This window comes from Culicoides brevitarsis, chromosome 2, assembly GCF_036172545.1.
Source record: "Culicoides brevitarsis isolate CSIRO-B50_1 chromosome 2, AGI_CSIRO_Cbre_v1, whole genome shotgun sequence".
In the NCBI taxonomy this organism is placed as follows: domain Eukaryota; kingdom Metazoa; phylum Arthropoda; class Insecta; order Diptera; family Ceratopogonidae; genus Culicoides; species Culicoides brevitarsis.
The window spans coordinates 25,809,260-25,826,305 of record NC_087086.1 but is presented as its reverse complement, the minus strand read 5'-3'; the positions used below and the strand labels follow the sequence as shown (position 1 = coordinate 25,826,305).

Sequence of the window (17,046 nt, the reverse complement as noted above, 5' to 3'; positions counted from 1 at the left end):
AACGATCAAAAATTGCTTAAAATCGAAGAAAAAAACTTTTCCGAAAATATTTTTACAATTTTTTAAATAATTTTTCTAATATTTTTTTCAAATTATCTGAAAAAAATTCAAATGATTTTTTTGCAGGATCGAAAATACTCTAAGTCAAAAGAAAGTTCAATAAGTCAGAATGTTTAGCTTAAGGCCGCTCAAAATTTTTTTGAACTTTTTGTCCCATGCTTCAATTAAAAATCCGAAAATCCAATGGGGGAAAATAAATAAATAAAAATTTCATCAAAAATTACCGTTTTTTGGCCTACTTTCATGAATTTTCAAGAGAATTTCAAAAAATTTTTTAAAAATTTAAAAATTTTGTATTAAAAATGGTATTTTTACAAGAATTTCTTTTCTAAAAATATTTTTCAAAAATCAGTTTTCAAATTTTTTTAAAGATTTTTTTTATAAAAAATTAGGTACTTTTCAATTTTTTAGTTGAATTACTCTGAAATCAATTGTAGGAATTGAAGATACATTAAAAACAACAAAAATATTGATTAATGACCAAAAATTATTTAAATTTTATCTTTTTGTATGAAAAAGTAAATATTTCAAATCTTTTTTTTTGCCCCTCCCCCCATTTTGAAAAAAAGTTTTTGGGACAAAAATTTCGAAAAAAATTTTGAACGGCCTAATTTGTTCTAAAAATATTATTTTGTTTATAAAAAATCGTACATAAATATTAATTTTGGCCCTCATGACTGATTTTTGGCGAAAAAACGATTTTTTTGAAAAAATAATTTTTTATAAAGTTTTTTTTTGAATACTCACCTAAATGAAAGAAATCCGTCGGTCCCGTAAGCTCGATAAGTTCCTGATACAATTTTTGCAAGATAATATAAGTATTATTATTCTTCGGATTTAGCTGCCCGCATGGCGGCTCGCCACAATAATACGTCCATGGCTGTTGATTCACACACAACGCAAGCTGTCCCAGTCCTTGTTTCATACCCCAATCCCATCCGTTGCCGGCATGTGCGGGCGCATCGATTTCCGGCACGACTTGAATGCCCCGAACGCGCGCAAATTCAACAATTTCCTTCACATCGTCGCCTGTGTAAATTTCGCTGGCAGAATAGGCACCATGAGCCGCCAACTCGGGATAATATTTCGACACGAAGGGAAAACTCTGGGAATCCGTGATGTGCCAATGGAAGCGATTCAGCTTGGAATGAGCCATGCCGATGAGCGTTCGCTTGATAGACTCCACGGAAAAGTAATGACGCGACGTGTCTAACATTAAACCGCGATAACTAAACGGAGTAGAAATAAAAAAAAAATTAAAAATTGACAATTTTTGAATGAAAAAAAAAATTCTCACTTGAATTTTGGCACATCGTCAATAAATGCTTGACTGAGAACTTTTAATGAATCGTCCTCGTCGTCGTACCAGATGAGTTGTTGAAGACTGGCAAGTGCATGTCTCGCTCCAAAAAATGATTTGGCAACTATTTTCACATCGACAGTCTTATCGTTGTCTAAAAAAAAAAGATAAAAAGTGAGAAAAATTGTTATCGAAAACGCGAAAAAAATCGGAAATGAAGACTTACAGCTGAGTGTCAAATTGTAACTTTCGTCTGTGTGCAACGTGAGATACGTGTCTCCGTGCTCCGTTACTTTGGCATTCACATTAAACGCAATGACGTCATACTTCTTCTGACTTCCCATCGATAAAAACGGCAAAAAATTATCCGAAATCTCATTTTCGCGGTTATTGTCGTCATTCTTGTCACTCGCAACTACGAAATTATTATTATTGTCGGGATTTTCCTTGCTGCGACGTTGCTTGCTGCTCGTTGCTGCATTAGCATTGCCACCATTGCTGCTGCCGTCGCTTACGCCATCGCCATAGCCGCCCGTTTCGAAGTCTTGCACTTCCCGCAGAAAGATGTCAAAAGCATTCTTAAGTAAATTATTTACATTTTTGTATGCGGAATTTACACTAAATTTAATATCACTTGATTTGAATTTCAGCGCCTTGCTGCTGAGCACCGTTTTGATTGTGGGCTGTGGCCAAATGTTGGGTGGGCCGCAGAGCATCGAGCACGTTTGGAACGGCACGCGTTTTTTCATCGCATGCTTTGACGTGTTGAGGAAGTGGCGTCGCACGCAACGATTATTCACGCATTTGTAGGTCCACGTCTTTTCTGGCGGTCTGGAATGAGAAAAAAAATAAAAATTTAAAGTTTTCGTTGAAATGTAAAAAATAGCCGAAATTAAAATTTTCACAATTAAAAAGATTTTCATAAAAATTTCTATTACTTTTTTTCAATTCGTGCTGGAAACTACCCTATCGAACATTTAAATTTTATTTGACTATTATTCATGTATTTATGTATAAATCCATTGAATTTATAGTTCAATTGTGTAGTTTAAAATATGGTTTTATATTTTTTATACAAAATTTTGAAAAAGTAAATATTGATTATACATATTTTAGATATAGTTTTATACACGGGGATATTTAAACTTAGAAAAACTACAATAATTGTAAATTTCCATGTATTCCATGTAATTACTAAGTTTTACATAGTAATATACATAGAGTTGTTCAAATTTTTCTTTGGGAAACTTTCAAGGGAGAGGACAAGTTTTCCACAAAAATTTAAAAAAATGTGAAATTTTAAAAAATGTGAAGTTTAAAAGTTTTTAAAAAAACCTTAATGTAAGAATAGGTATCACTTTTGAAAAAAAAAATTTAAAAGAAAATATTAAAAAAATTGTCCCTGATCATGAAATTTCCTGTCTTGTAGGACAAACATAAAAGGTAAGATTTTATGAAAATTGCAATATTTTGGTTTGATATAAAAATTTTTTTCTCTATTAGATCCTGTTCTACATGGTAACTTGAAATGGAAAAACTTCGGGCTCTCGTATGGTAAGTAAACTTTTATATTTTCGAAATTTTTATTTTACTTTTTTTTCTTTTTTTGCAAATTTAGGTATTAGGACAAATATAGTTGCCGGCAGCACTTAGGAGGAATTGTATTGTAACGACGAGTCAGCCCAATCTACAGAAAGGATTTCAGCAACAGATAATTCAAAAAATTGTTCGAAAAAAATTTTGTATAAATAAATGAACTTAAGTAAAGTGAAAAACGAATTTAAATTGCATGAAAACCTAAAAAACCTGCAAAAGGAGCCCAAAAAACCATCCAGACTAACCATGTATAAAACCATAGCTGAATTGTATGAAATTTCTAATTCCTTTTTTTCTTCATATTAAATATACATACTTTTAGTATAGCTTTATACACAAAATTAGATATATCTATATACATGGTTTTTTCTTATAGGGTAGTGAACATTTAAATTTTATTTGATTTTTTAATTTTCCGAATTTCCACGAGTTTTTCCTAATTTTTCCACAAAATTGAACGAAATTGATTGTAATTTCTAGTTACTTTTCTGGAACATTTTAATTTTCCATGAATTTCCCTAATTTTTGTGAACTTCATTTCTACAAATTTTCCTAATCAAGTTCAAGTTTTCCACGAATTTCCAGAATTTTCCTGAAGCTTTAATGTTTTTCCAATAATCTTCACTTTTAATACAACAATCTAGGTCAAGTTGCTTCTTAGGGGCAGTTAATTTTTTTTTTTTGATTTATTTTCCACGAATTTCCCTAATTTTTCCGAACTTTTAAAGTTTTTCGCGCTTTTTTCGGGATTTTCCGAGTTTTCTCTTTTATTGTTTCACACAAAACTTCTCTGATTCATTAATTTCTATTTTGTTCCAATTTTCCACAAATTATCCGAGTTTTCCGGAAGTTTTGCTTCAATATTTTAATATTTGGAAAACTCAAGTTTACCGAATCTTTCATGAATTTTCCCGAAAATGGAACGAATCGATTTTAACTTTTAGTTGCTTTTCTGGAACATTTTAATTTTCCACAAATTTCCTTAATTTTTGTGAACTTCATTTCCACGAATTTTCTGAGTTTTCCCAAAGCTTCTTAGGTTTTCCAATACTATTCACGCCCATATTATCGGTATCGAGTCTAACAAATATTTTGAAATTCGAAAAAATCTCAAGTTTTCCGAGTTTTCCATAATTTTTTTAGGTTTTCTGTGAATTTTCCGAGTTTTCCCGAAGGAATTTTTCAAAAAATTACTTTAAGATGCGTAAAAAAGATAAAAATAGAAAACAGAAGATTAAATATTAATAAGGACACGACAAAAGTGCCACATATTCGTGGAAATTTTAAATTTATTATACATATGCTTGATCGATGACAAGCGACGACGACGTCATTGTGGAAAAGGAAAGTACGTGGCCCAATCCAGGCAGTTTAGAATTACTTTCAATCATCATTGGTTGCTTTCACGTACGGAAATTGTTAGTTTAATGCACATTTCTGTACTTTTAATGTTCCTTAGCCTCGTTTAATCTGTTGCTGCTTAATCATTTTATTAAATTATAATTTATGCGCGAAAATTTCTCGTGAATCCTCAATCAATATCTAATTTATAAATCATTCAAATCCAATTTATTCGCGAAATGGAGCAATGTGCATCTCCAACCAGGTTAACAGGTGTCGCGGTTCTCATTCCAATTAATTATTAAGCGCATATCGATAAAAAAAAGACATCAACAACGCACGATGATAAGAAAAATGAGTCAAGCGATAACGATTTTGGTACAAAAATAAATAAATTTACTTTTCTGTTGATTAATTTCCTTGTCGTTATTTTGACACATAAGGAATTAATGAGGATACTTACACCAGATATTTGTTGGAAAGGATGTCACTCAGCTGTCGTCGTCGATCAAAACCGTTGGAATTGATGTGACCAAACACTTGGCTGTTGATGGGCTTGTTGTCGTCATTGTCACCATTTTGACTCCAATACACGACAAAAATGAGGAATATCATGACAATTAGTAGAACCAGAAGGGTTCGTCGAAATGAAACCGGCAGGGCCATTTTAAGGTCATTTAGCCTTCTTTTTCTGCAATGAAAGTAACAAAAATAAAAATCGAAAAATTAATTTTATTGTTGATATTTTTCTGAAGTTGTTATTGAAACAGGTGTGACCGAATACTGAATAAAAAGTCATTTGTGTACCGACGACGTTGACTGATAAGCCAACAACGAGCAGTAGCGAGATAAGAAACATGCCGAACGAACATATGTTTTCTTGTGATGTAATATAGATCAAATACAAATGAAGAATTCAAAAGTTTGAAAAAAAAATCAAAAGTAACACATTTCGAGTAAATATTATTAAAGTGTGGTGGTCTTTCCGTATTGTAATAATTTTTAAGTTTCATTTCATAGTATTAAACTAACGCGCTGAATACGACAAATATTTACACACAATAACAATTTATGTTCAAGATTTTTTCTGTATAAAGTTTTAAAAACAAAGTTCTGCTAAATAAATTAGTTAGTTGTTATGCATTCAGATTTTCTTTTGAGAAATTTTGAAAAAATCGTTTAAAAATTTTAATGTTATTGAAAAATGTAACATTAGCATAAGTAAAGTCGCTGAAAAGCCCCCGGGTCATATCTCTACATGTCAATGCGACTATCAGTTACTGATGTAAGAAAAAATTGGCTCAGTAAAAAAAATTATTATTATTTTTAAATTGAAAAACGTTGAATTTTGAAAAATAAAATAGTTTATAATATTTTTTTATTGTGATAAATTTCCTACTCAAAATTGTAAAACTTGTTTTGTATTTTTTGGATTTTTAGAACTGAGCCAAATCACAATTCTAGGTATTAGTGGTGATTCATTATGGCGACGCGATGTACCAAAATTACGTGTAACTTGTATAAATAGCACGCACTTTTTCAACAATAAGTCAGTTCCAATTTGGAAACCAACAAGAACTCTTCAATTGCATTTGAGAGCTCGGATCCGTTAATATTTTTAATTATGTAGTTTTGGTTCTTTTAATTATTAGCGTATGATTACAATTAAAAATTTATATTATATTTTATAGAATTCTTCAAATTTGTTTTGAGAGTTCGGAATTTCAAAATGTTTCCAAAAAAACTTTTTGCAAGTTGACTTTGTAATTTCAGAACTACAAAAAAAACATAACAAAAAACGATTTTGAAAAATTTTTATTAATTTAAAAAAATTTTAAAAATTTTCATGCATTTGTGCGATTTATCCTTTTCACCCGGGATATTTTTCATTATCATTATTCATTACTCCCACCTCCTTACTTTTTGAGGTCCAAAATAATGAAAAACATTTTTTAAAATTGTACTTGAAAAATGTTGAAATTTGAGAAATAATAGTTAAATATTTTTATGTTGTGAAAACAACAATTAAAAATTTTTGTACCTACTCCCTCCTAATTTTAAAAATTGTTTTGCGGATTTTTAGAAATGAGCCAAATCACAATTCAGGTATAAGTATGATTTCATTTGAGTGACGCGAATGTCCAAAAAATAAGTAACTTGTTAAATAGCCTCCAATTTTAACAATTTTAGTTTCAAAATTTGTAAACAACTAGAAAATTACAAGAATTCTTCAAAATTTGAGAGCTCGGAAATTTAAAAAAAAATTATTATTATTCAATTTTCTAATTTTTCAATTTATTTTTTTTAAATGTTTTATATATTAAAAAAGCACTTCTCTGTTGAATACATATACTTTTCAATTGTTAAAATCCCTTTGACTTTGAAAAATTATTGTACTTGATTAAACTTATTGCAAATATTTAAAATTGTAAAAAGGTCATTTTGACCACTCTTTAGAATTCTTCAAATTTGTTTTGAGAGTTCGGAATGAAAAGTGTTTGTAATCAAAAAACTTTTTAGCATTTGTTCACACAGTGAATAATTTCAGCAATTTACAAAAAACACGTTATTTAAATTTTTAGAAATTTTCAAAAATGAAATCAAAAATTTTTTTGGATTTGATTAAAATTAATTTAAATCAATTTTCAAATCAAATATTCAATTTCCTGATTTTGAAAATTGATTTTTTTGATCCTTGAAATTTAAATCAACATGTAAAGCTTCAGTGTTTTTAGCCAATTTTAGTTCGGTTTGGTACGCCAAGGAGGTACTTGAAAATAACCAAATCCACTAAAAAATTCTAAAACCTCAAAAGCTCCTTCCAGAATTTTGAATTTAGGTTCTTTCGATAAAATTAAATTCTCAATAAATCGAAACACAAAGGATTAAGTCAAAAGATTCATGCCATTTTTTTTGATGAAAAAAATAGGGTGATGTGAGATTTAATCAAAAAAAAAATGAGATTTTTTGAATTTTGAAATTTGGGCCAAACCACGAGATTTGTTATAAATTTCTGCTTATTATTTTCAAATTTTAAATATTTTTTTAAAGTAATAAAATTAACATATTTTAGTTAAATAAACTCGTTTTTGCTCAAATCCTTAAAAATTGATCTAAACTACAAAAATATAAATAATTTCGTATCCCATTTTTCCCATGTATTTATTATTCATCCCTGATTTGATTATGTCATTTTTCATCGTCTTTCGTTGTCCTTCGAATCCAAAACGACACACGAAAACAACAAACGCAAATCACTGTTATTATTTATCTATAAAATACATGCAACGACAACAACATCCAACTACTAAAGAAAGACACTAAATACCGAAGAAAATCCTTCCTCCTTTCCTTTCCTTTGCGTTTTTGTCAAACGACGATAAGAGACACCGACACACGATTATCATATATATGGAAAAAGAGGAATTATTCACCAGTTTTATTTATTTATCAACAATCAACATATTTACTATCTAAGTCGCATAAAAATAGCAAAAACGAGTAATGAATTTATTCAAGCGCATTAAATTCTTCAAATTTAACCAGGCGTCTCCACTAGTCGTTAAAAATTGCAAAAAAAAAAAACAATTTGACTTACTTTAAAAAAATGATCATCAAATCCATTTACGACATCGATATTTCTCCCTTTACACATGTTACGTTGACGAAAGACCGATTTTTGTTGGTCCGTGTGTCTATTTTGTTACAACGGGCAACGACGACGCACACAACAACATGCCACTGCCAGATTGAAATCCAACATTTTACTGAAATCACCACACGCAAAGTCAGATTGCTAAACCGACGAATGTGTATTTTATTCACTATTTTCTCACGCTGCCGCCCCGTACACAAAACGAGAGATTCTTGTCGGTGTCGCAACACAATAAACGACGAAACACAGGACAAATGCTCGTTTTAGACGTATTACTTCGGTTTTTTTCTGTTGTGTCGTTAAAATATGTACAAAAAATGTTAAAATAAGATACTGCACGTTGGGGTGGTCTAGAGAAAAGGGAGGTTTTTCGTACAGTCGTCGCAAGTTCATATGTTGACTCGAATGGAAGGCAAAATTGGTTTTGATCGGTTTTTGATATATACACTGAAGAATGCAAAACCCTAAAAACCGCATACATTGTAAAATGTTTTGCTGATAGATTTTTTAATGTGTTATTTTATTTTTCTGCCTCTTTTTTTTCTGGGAAAGCATGAGAAGCCAATTGAGTGTAACCTAATTCTGTCATTTTTAGTTCTTTTTTCTGCATTTGAGGAATTCGGATGTGACAGGGATTTAGAAAAAAATATTCAACTTCATAAAGAGGATAATCTGTCGCATTTAGAGAAATTTTTAAATTTGACGATCGATTTTTATCGGATTTTTAAAAAAGAATAATTTTTATTCGAAATTGTTAAATTATTCAACGATTTTTCGAAAAAAATAGAAATTTTTTAATAAAGAGTTTAAATAATAAAAAAATTAAAATATTTTGATAGAAAATTAATTCAAACTTAAAAGTTGAATGTGATTTTATGTCAATCAAGGTTTGAAAAAAATAAAAAGATGAAACAATATGAATACATATGTAAATCTTACAAAAAAAATATTAATAGATTTATATTAAACTTATCTAATTAAATTTTAAAAAATAATATTTTTAAATTTAAATTAAATTTTAATTTTTTTTAGGAAAAAAACTATAGAGACGAAGAAAAAGCTAAAATTATTTTTTTACAAATATATTTATAATTTTAAATCAAATTTAGAAATTTTCTAAAATTATTTTTTATTTTATTTTATTTTCAAAAAAATAAATTTAAAATTAAAAAAAAATCAAATATTATTTGATTTGATTTGAAAAAAAAAAAATATATTTTCAATAAGGTGAATAAATTTAATATTAGAATTTTTTGTTAGTGGTTTTTAAACGTTTTCAGACGTTAGAATTTTCAGAATTTTGCTTAATATTATTTTCAAATTTAAGCTTAAAAATGAACAAAAATCTAATAAAATCTCCTAAAATAAAAATTTTTGAAAAAAAAATATTTTGGTCACGTGACTCAAGAAAAAATTTTTCTTCAACATTTCATTAAAAAATGTCTTTTTAAAGCAAGTTTTTACTTTTTTTGAATAATTTTATCATAAATAGTAATTTTTCAATAAAAAAATTCCAAAAAATGTAAAAAAAATATTTTTATTTTATATTTAATTTTTACTTAATTTTTACCACTGAATTCTTTCGACAATATCCGAGTGGGGTTGGCAAAAAATGGATATATTAAACTTATTCGCCTAATTAAAAAACAATTCTAATTTTCAGAAAAAAAAATTATTAAGTTTGTTGAACAATGTATAAAAATTTGAAATAAAATAAAAAGAATTTTTTTAGTAAATATGTAACCTGCTTTAAATAAAATTTTAGCGATATTTTAAATAATTTTTAAAAAAATTCTCTTTTGAATAATTTACTTATTGAAATTTTTTTTCCATTCTTGCATACTTTTGTCAAAAAAATCCTTTTTACAAATATTATTAATAAATATAATTAAAAAAATTAATTTAGTTAAATTAAATTTATTATTTCGTTATTATTAATTATTTTTTTAATTTAATTGATTCAGATTTTTTTTCGAAACCAATTTCTTTCTTTTAAAGTAAAAAAATAAAAATTTATCCACAAAAAATTTTCAATTCTAAATTTATTCAAAAGTCTAATTTTTTTAACTCTTCAGAAAAAAAATCAAAATCAATTTCCAATGAAAAAAAATATTTAGCTATCTTTTTCCCATATAAATCAACAACTCGAAATTCCGCTTCCACACAAAATTGCTCTAAATAAATTTTCCACTTATGCAATCATTTAATTTATCAGTCGTCGTATCGACTCTCGCAAGTAAACGTGAGCCTTCCACACACACGAACACACATGCCGACCGCAACATTTGAATGAGCAACACAAACAAAATAAAACGAAAAAACCGAAACAGCTGACATATTTCTGCACGTTGTTACTCGCAGTCACGATAACGTAGTTGTTGATAGTCGGTAAATATATCGCTATTAGACCGAAATATCGCGAAGATTCACAAAACAACGAATAAAAGGACTATTAAATTGTTGTTGTGGTAGGTATTGCGCGGCTACATCATCAGGAGTTATTTAAAAAAAAAAACACATTTTGTTTTGTAGACATGCAAATATGAAACATATGCCCGTCCTCGTTGTCGTCGTCGTCGAGTGGCATAGTAAAAGTGAAGTAGCAACAACAACAACGACGAGGACGATGATGATGATGAGTCACAACAATGTACGCTCACGTGTTTCGTACGCTGGGAAAATTGTGAAAAATGGTACGGAGTTGTGTGAAGCACGCAATCATGTACCGAGCCACACACGCTGTTCGGTGTACGATGAAAAGGGAAAATGTTTGGAAAATATTTTATTTTCTTTTCACTTATCGTTCAGTTTACTTGAAGAAATTGGGTTGATCAGTTGTTATTTTTCTAACGTACGCGGCAACGACTCGTGTTGCTCGTCCATATCATATTTTTAGAAAGAGACACGCAACATTTTTATTTTTATTATGATTTTTATTAACTTTTTTTCCTTCGTCACTCACACACGAAATATTGATGAATTTTTTTCTTTTTTTTCTTTTTTGGTGAAAATGTGAAAAAATATTGAAACAGAAAAAATTCCGAAATTTCTCGGCAAACAAAAAATATGCGGTAAAAAACTAACATGAACGCGGCAATAAAAATGAAACAAAATTTCTGACTGATTTCAAGCAGTGACAACGGCAGCAGCAAAAACAACAACAAAAAATGACATAAAATAATAATAAAAATAAACAATACACGTTCAAGTGTGCAATTTGAACAATTTGTGTGCAAAATCAAGTATTTACTGATACGAAAAAAAAATAAAAAATAGAATAGTCCTGATTTTTTTTCGGATCGTCAGTTGCAAGAAAAAAAAACGTAAGACATGTGTTTGACGAAAAAAAAAATATTTAATTTAAAAATCATCGAAAAATTGTGTGCGGAGAAATTTTTATTTGCATTTCACACATCAATAACCGGAAAAAAAAATTTTTTTTTTTAGCTTGAACGGATTTTTTTTGCCGCTCAAATCAATCGTGATAATTTTTGTGACTCAAATTATGCAGAAGGCAAATAAAAATCATGCCTTTACAAAATTAAATTACAAAAATCTATTTTTATTGGACATTCATTACTTGGCAATAATGGCAATCAAGTCCAAATTGACACATTAATGGCACACGAAACAATTGAATTTTAAATCAGTCCTATTTTTAACTACTTTTATGGCTAATTGCGAAAGTACATAAGTTGCATCGAAGGTGATGAAATTAGACTTTATTCAATCTTCTATTATTTTTTTTTTCATTGTTGAGACACAATCCAATATGCAATTTATCACGAAAGACAATCAAAGTTTTAATTTAGTTTTATCTTTAATTTCATTCTTTTGTTTTCATCATTTTTTCTAAGTTGTTGTCGACGAGGAGAGAGAAACTTTGTTATGAATTAAATAGCATTTGTGCTAAATGTGCTAAAGTTTTGTTATGCGATGCAAAAAAAAGGTCAGGAAATTGTTCATTCATTAACAGATGAAAAATACAAAAAAAATTATAGGATGACATTGCATTGCAATGTTGCTTGACTTGAAGAATGTACAAAATTAAAAATAAAAAAATTGGAAGAAAATTCAATTGTTCTACACCTTATTTTTATCCATTTAATGTTATTTAATTTTTAAAAAGGCATTTTAGGAAATGTGGGAAAATTTTTTGTTAGGTTTTCCTGTCCGTTAAAAATATTTTGTTTAAATGATTTTTTTAAATTTCCTACTTTATATTTATTTTCACTTTCAATTGAATTTTCATTTAATTTAATTAAATTAAAAATTTCTTATTTTTATTTAGTTTAATTTATTTAAGATTTTTTAATTAATTTATTAAATTTCAGGATCAAATTAAATTTATTTTAATTTTTACTTGGATTTAAATTTATTTAAAATAATTTAATTTAGTTTGTATTTAATTTTATTTAATTGAAATTTAGTTATTGTTTAATTTTTTCCTTTATTTGGATAAATTTTATTTGATTTTCATTTAAAATAATTTTTAAACGATTTTTTTTTGTTAGAATTATTTTTTCGCTAATTTTCACATTTGAGCTAATTGTAAATTTTTTCTTGAAATATTAAAATTAAATTTTTTTCAACATCATAAATTTTTACGAATATTTTTTTTTAATTTCTTTTCAATTTAAAAAATTTTAAAATTTTTTTTGTTTGTTAAATTTCGTACAAAAAAAATTAAATATTGGAACATCATTTTAATGAATAACTTTATTTAAATGATAACTTTATTTTAAAAAAATATTTTTTATGATTTTCAAGAAAATTAAAAAATGCGCTCTCTCAAATTATTTCCATTTCACATCACCTTGCTGCTTTCATTCGCAATTATGTTTCACTCTATAAAATTAATTTAATGCATTTTGTGTACATATCGCAAGAATGACGAAGAAATGCACACGCAAAAAAATAAAAAAATAAATTCGACGAAAAAAAGGAGAAAAGTGCTTACACATCAGTGTCAACATAATTTTTTTTCGCCTTTTCATACCTATGTTCAGCAACAACAATAATAATAATGGATGGCAAAATATTCTCATATGTATGATACAGGATAGATAAACACACATAAGAAGATGGGATTTTCCATCAGCACAAAAAAAATCATCGTGCAAAAATAGGTCGCTTTCACAAAAATGCAATAACTTTTTTTTCGGCGAAAAAATTTTAACAACTAAAACTTTGCTTGAACAAACAAAAAAAAAACTTGGATAGAAACGAACGTTAATTGACTGACGTTGCATGTAACGCAAAAAAAAATCAACAAATATGTTAATTGAGAATTAAAATTGTCTATCCCTTGGTAGCTGCCAGAACAGAAAATCACAATTCAATAACCCAATTTGAGTCGTTATTGATGTTGTTACTTGTTTGAGAGTTGCCGTTTTTTGAAATCGGTAACAGTTTGTTAAAAATTTTTTGTTGGACATCGACGACGAAGAGTAGAACACAATAGAGTGATTTAGTACACATGTTACCGATAAGTACCCTACGGATTGAAAAGAGATAATATTAAGAGAACAAGAGATTTTTTTAATTATAATTTAGTGTCATCAAAAATTTAAACAGAAATTAAAAGACCTCTAAGAGAATGACAATAAATTTCTAAGGAAGTTTATTTGAGCCTCATTAATATTTTTTTTTATTATCAAGCAGACTCGTAGCAAAATTAAAAATAAAATAAGAGCGAAAAAAATCATGGAAACATTAGTCTCTTTCTCTTTTTTTAAAAAAATTTTAAAATTTCTTGTTCATATTTTTTGCTTAAATTTTGTGTCATAAATTTTGAAAGAAATTTATAGTTAAAATTCAAGAGGTGGCAAGCCTTTGTCATATTCGAGGTAGGCCAAGACACAGATTACATTTAGGTAGTACTTCTCCGTTTAGATGTCAACTTTTGCAGCAACCAGGAAAGAATAATACTTTGTCATTAATTAAAAACTTTGCTCTTGGCCTTTCTTGATTCTCTGCAGCTTAGATCAATTTACATGATTAAGCCTTTAATTAGCGCTCTCCTTGTCCCTGGTTCAGGTCCCAGGTCGCAGTAATGAACCCAATATCGAAACTTTGATCGAAGAACCTTCTTTAGAACAAGGGCGAAGATGCACTTCCTTTTTCAGGTTGCAGGTTGGTTGATGCGTCTTTGAATTTCCTCCGATCATGATTCGCATTTGAAAACCTCTCGAGGATTGACGTTATTCCGATTTTTCGCTTCCAAGAAATATTCTCTTCCAAATCTTTTCTTTTAATTTCTTACTTTGGTTACTGTCTTTCTTAAATTTTAAATTAAAACTTTTCTAACGGATTATTTTTTTAAGAGTTGAAAATGATCATCTTTAAAGGAGGTTACATTGCTTTTTAAGCCTTAAGAAATTAGATTGGCCTTTCAAGAGATTTAAATTGAAGCACTTTAGTTACATAAGGAATTAAATTAACTCCTATAGGGGTCAATATCACCCTTTTTCAATTCTCAGGGCAATTTTTAGTAAGTGAAGTAGCCCACTCGCCATATGTGTTAGGAAAAAATGTGAAGCTAGTTGATATTCATAAATTTTCTTGTGCGGTTATTTTGGGGTTAAAATTGGCGTAAAACGAGCGGTAATCGATTTAAAATCGAAAAATGCAAATGAAATTTTTCCGGCACACTTTTTCTCTTGTACAATACGCGAGTCATCATCATCATAAGTTTCGATTTTCAATTTTTTCTCGTTTCTCTCATTTTTTTTTTCAATCAAAAAAAGGAACAATAAATAAAAAATATGAATTAACCGACAAAAAAAAATCGAGCACAGAAGCAAGCAACAACAAAAAAAGGTGACTAAATTGAGTGTAAATAAATTTAATTAAAAAAAAAACTAAAGCCAAACCAAAAATGAAACGAGGCGTTGTGCTGGCCGCCGTCAGTACTCACAACGCATTTTTCGCAAATCACACACAAACATATCATCACTACAACGGGACCTATCGAAAAAATGGGCATCAAGGATTACATGGCGGTAATGGAACTAATTTGCATGGCAATGTGAACATACTGCTAGGCGGGTAAATATAAATTTTCATTTTTATTATATGAATTTAATCGGCCGGCGCTCGCGGTCGGATGCTTGCCGAAGGAATTTATTCAAATGAGGTGATGCGAGGTCGTGTCGTAGTCGTTGTCGTCGTAAGTTAACGTATTTAAGTTGATGAAGTTGGATGATAATAATATCCAATAGCATGAGGAGATGGGCCGTATGAAGGTGAGGTTACTTGTGCAATTAAATTGGTGAAGGAGATTAGAACTCAATTTACTAATTATTTACTGCTGTGCGCTATTTTAGTTGTTATCGATTTTTTGACGTTGTACAGTAAATATGAAACAAAACAGACGTCGTCGTCGCATTTCTAATTGAATCTAATCAAAATTGTGTGACGATTCTGCAATCCTTTAACGAGGTCTGTTGGTTTTTCAGTTAATGAGACATTAAAGAAATATGGAGCACATTTAAATTAATTAAACAAATTCCAAAAATAAACTTTTAATTGAAAAGGTCTAAAAATAAAATTTAAAAAAAATATATTGAGAATTTGGTCCTTCAAGTTAAAGATCAATTAAGATTGAAATTTAATTTAATATTGAATTAAAATAATTGTTTTAAAATTATTTTTTAGTAAATTTAGTTAAAAAAAACTTTATTATTAATTGATTATTAATTTTTAATTAATTTTTCTCGATTTTGTCAAGAAACAAAAAATTAATTAAAAATTATTTTTTATTTTACAAAATTGCCATAAAATTTTCAAAAGTCATTAAAATAAGATTATTTTGATGATGATGTAAAAATGAGCTAAAACAATTAAAAATTACTCGAATATATCAAAAATTAAAAAAAAAAAAAAAAACCAAAAAATGTTAAATTTTAATAAAAATGTTTTTTTTTATTTAATTTAATTTTGTATATTTTGTAAAGATTTAAATTAAAAATTTGGAAGTTTTTACAAATTTTTAAATAAATTTTGAAAGGTTGAAATTAAAACTTTTAAAAATATCTAGTTAAATTTTTTAAATGGTTCAGAATTTTTAAAATTGTTAATAAAATATGCTCAATTTTTTTTTAATTTAAAAAATTAATTTTATTTTAAATTTATTTTGTGCTCAAACGACTAAAAATTTAAGTAATGAAATTATTTATTTAATTTTTTTTAATTTGTTTTCATTTTAATTAATTTCAATTAATTTTCTAGAATACTTCAACATTTTTTTTTTAATTTCCAGTAATTTTTTAAAAAATATTTTTTTATTTTGTAACAATTTTCTTAAGATTTTTTTGGATCGGTCCATTAAATTTCGTGGTATTTTTTTTTAAATAAAAACCTTTTGCATGTTCAAAACCAATGATTTCATTAAAAAAATATTTTATTTCTGAAAAACCACCAATTTTATTGAGTTAAATCCATACTATTAGAGGTCAAAATTCTCAAACAGATGAAATTGATAGATAGAAAATTAAATTATAGCTTCGCTGTCATTCTATCATGCCAACACAAGTCACGTGAGCGCCTTTTCCACTTCATTTTTAATACAATTTCAGATTACAATAAAAATAACTTAAATTGACCGAAAAAATGTATCCAACGCTAAACGCCTACTGACCATTCCGCGTTTACAAAAGTTTCGTGTAAACTCGAAATAAATAATTTATACCAGGATATAATATCATGAAACATTAAATCCCTCTAATAAATTTATAAAAGTAGCCGTTATTCCACCGTTATTACATTATTACGACAAATTACTTTTAAATTGAATTATTTAAATAGGTATTAACGCCGTTTGTGGTGCGGGGTTTTTTTTCCGACCACATTTTCCGAATATTTTTACCTGCGATACGGAAGCAGAAAAAACTTTGTCAGCTGGTCATTTGAATAATTTTATGGAAATTGATAAAAAAAAGTTAACTCTCAAACCGAATCAAAGGAAGAAAAAATCCATTAATTTTAAAGCATTTTTTATCTCCTGGTACGATAGTGAGAAATATTGTAGAAATTTCCTTTTTATCGACAATAACAAGTTAAAAACAAACAAACAACAGAAAAAGATCCAGAA

At 27.9% G+C, this 17,046-nt stretch overlaps 1 protein-coding gene across 2 annotated transcripts in view; it reads right to left on the bottom strand.

Annotated features, from left to right (window-relative positions):
* The window catches only part of LOC134829221 (probable beta-hexosaminidase fdl), a 37,575-nt gene that overhangs the window by 1,265 nt on the left and 19,264 nt on the right, over positions 1-17,046 (bottom strand). Inside the window, exons 2-5 of one of the 2 annotated variants that reach the window (XM_063842219.1) lie at positions 4,761-4,988; positions 1,587-2,191; positions 1,358-1,514; positions 808-1,289 (exon numbers count right to left, since the gene is read on the bottom strand). In XM_063842219.1, the coding sequence (XP_063698289.1) occupies positions 808-1,289; positions 1,358-1,514; positions 1,587-2,191; positions 4,761-4,963 (1,447 nt within the window). In that variant the 5' untranslated portion in view covers positions 4,964-4,988. Of the gene's footprint in view, positions 1-807; positions 1,290-1,357; positions 1,515-1,586; positions 2,192-4,760; positions 5,052-17,046 lie in introns of those variants that run through there. The other variant, XM_063842220.1, reaches the window with a different exon arrangement.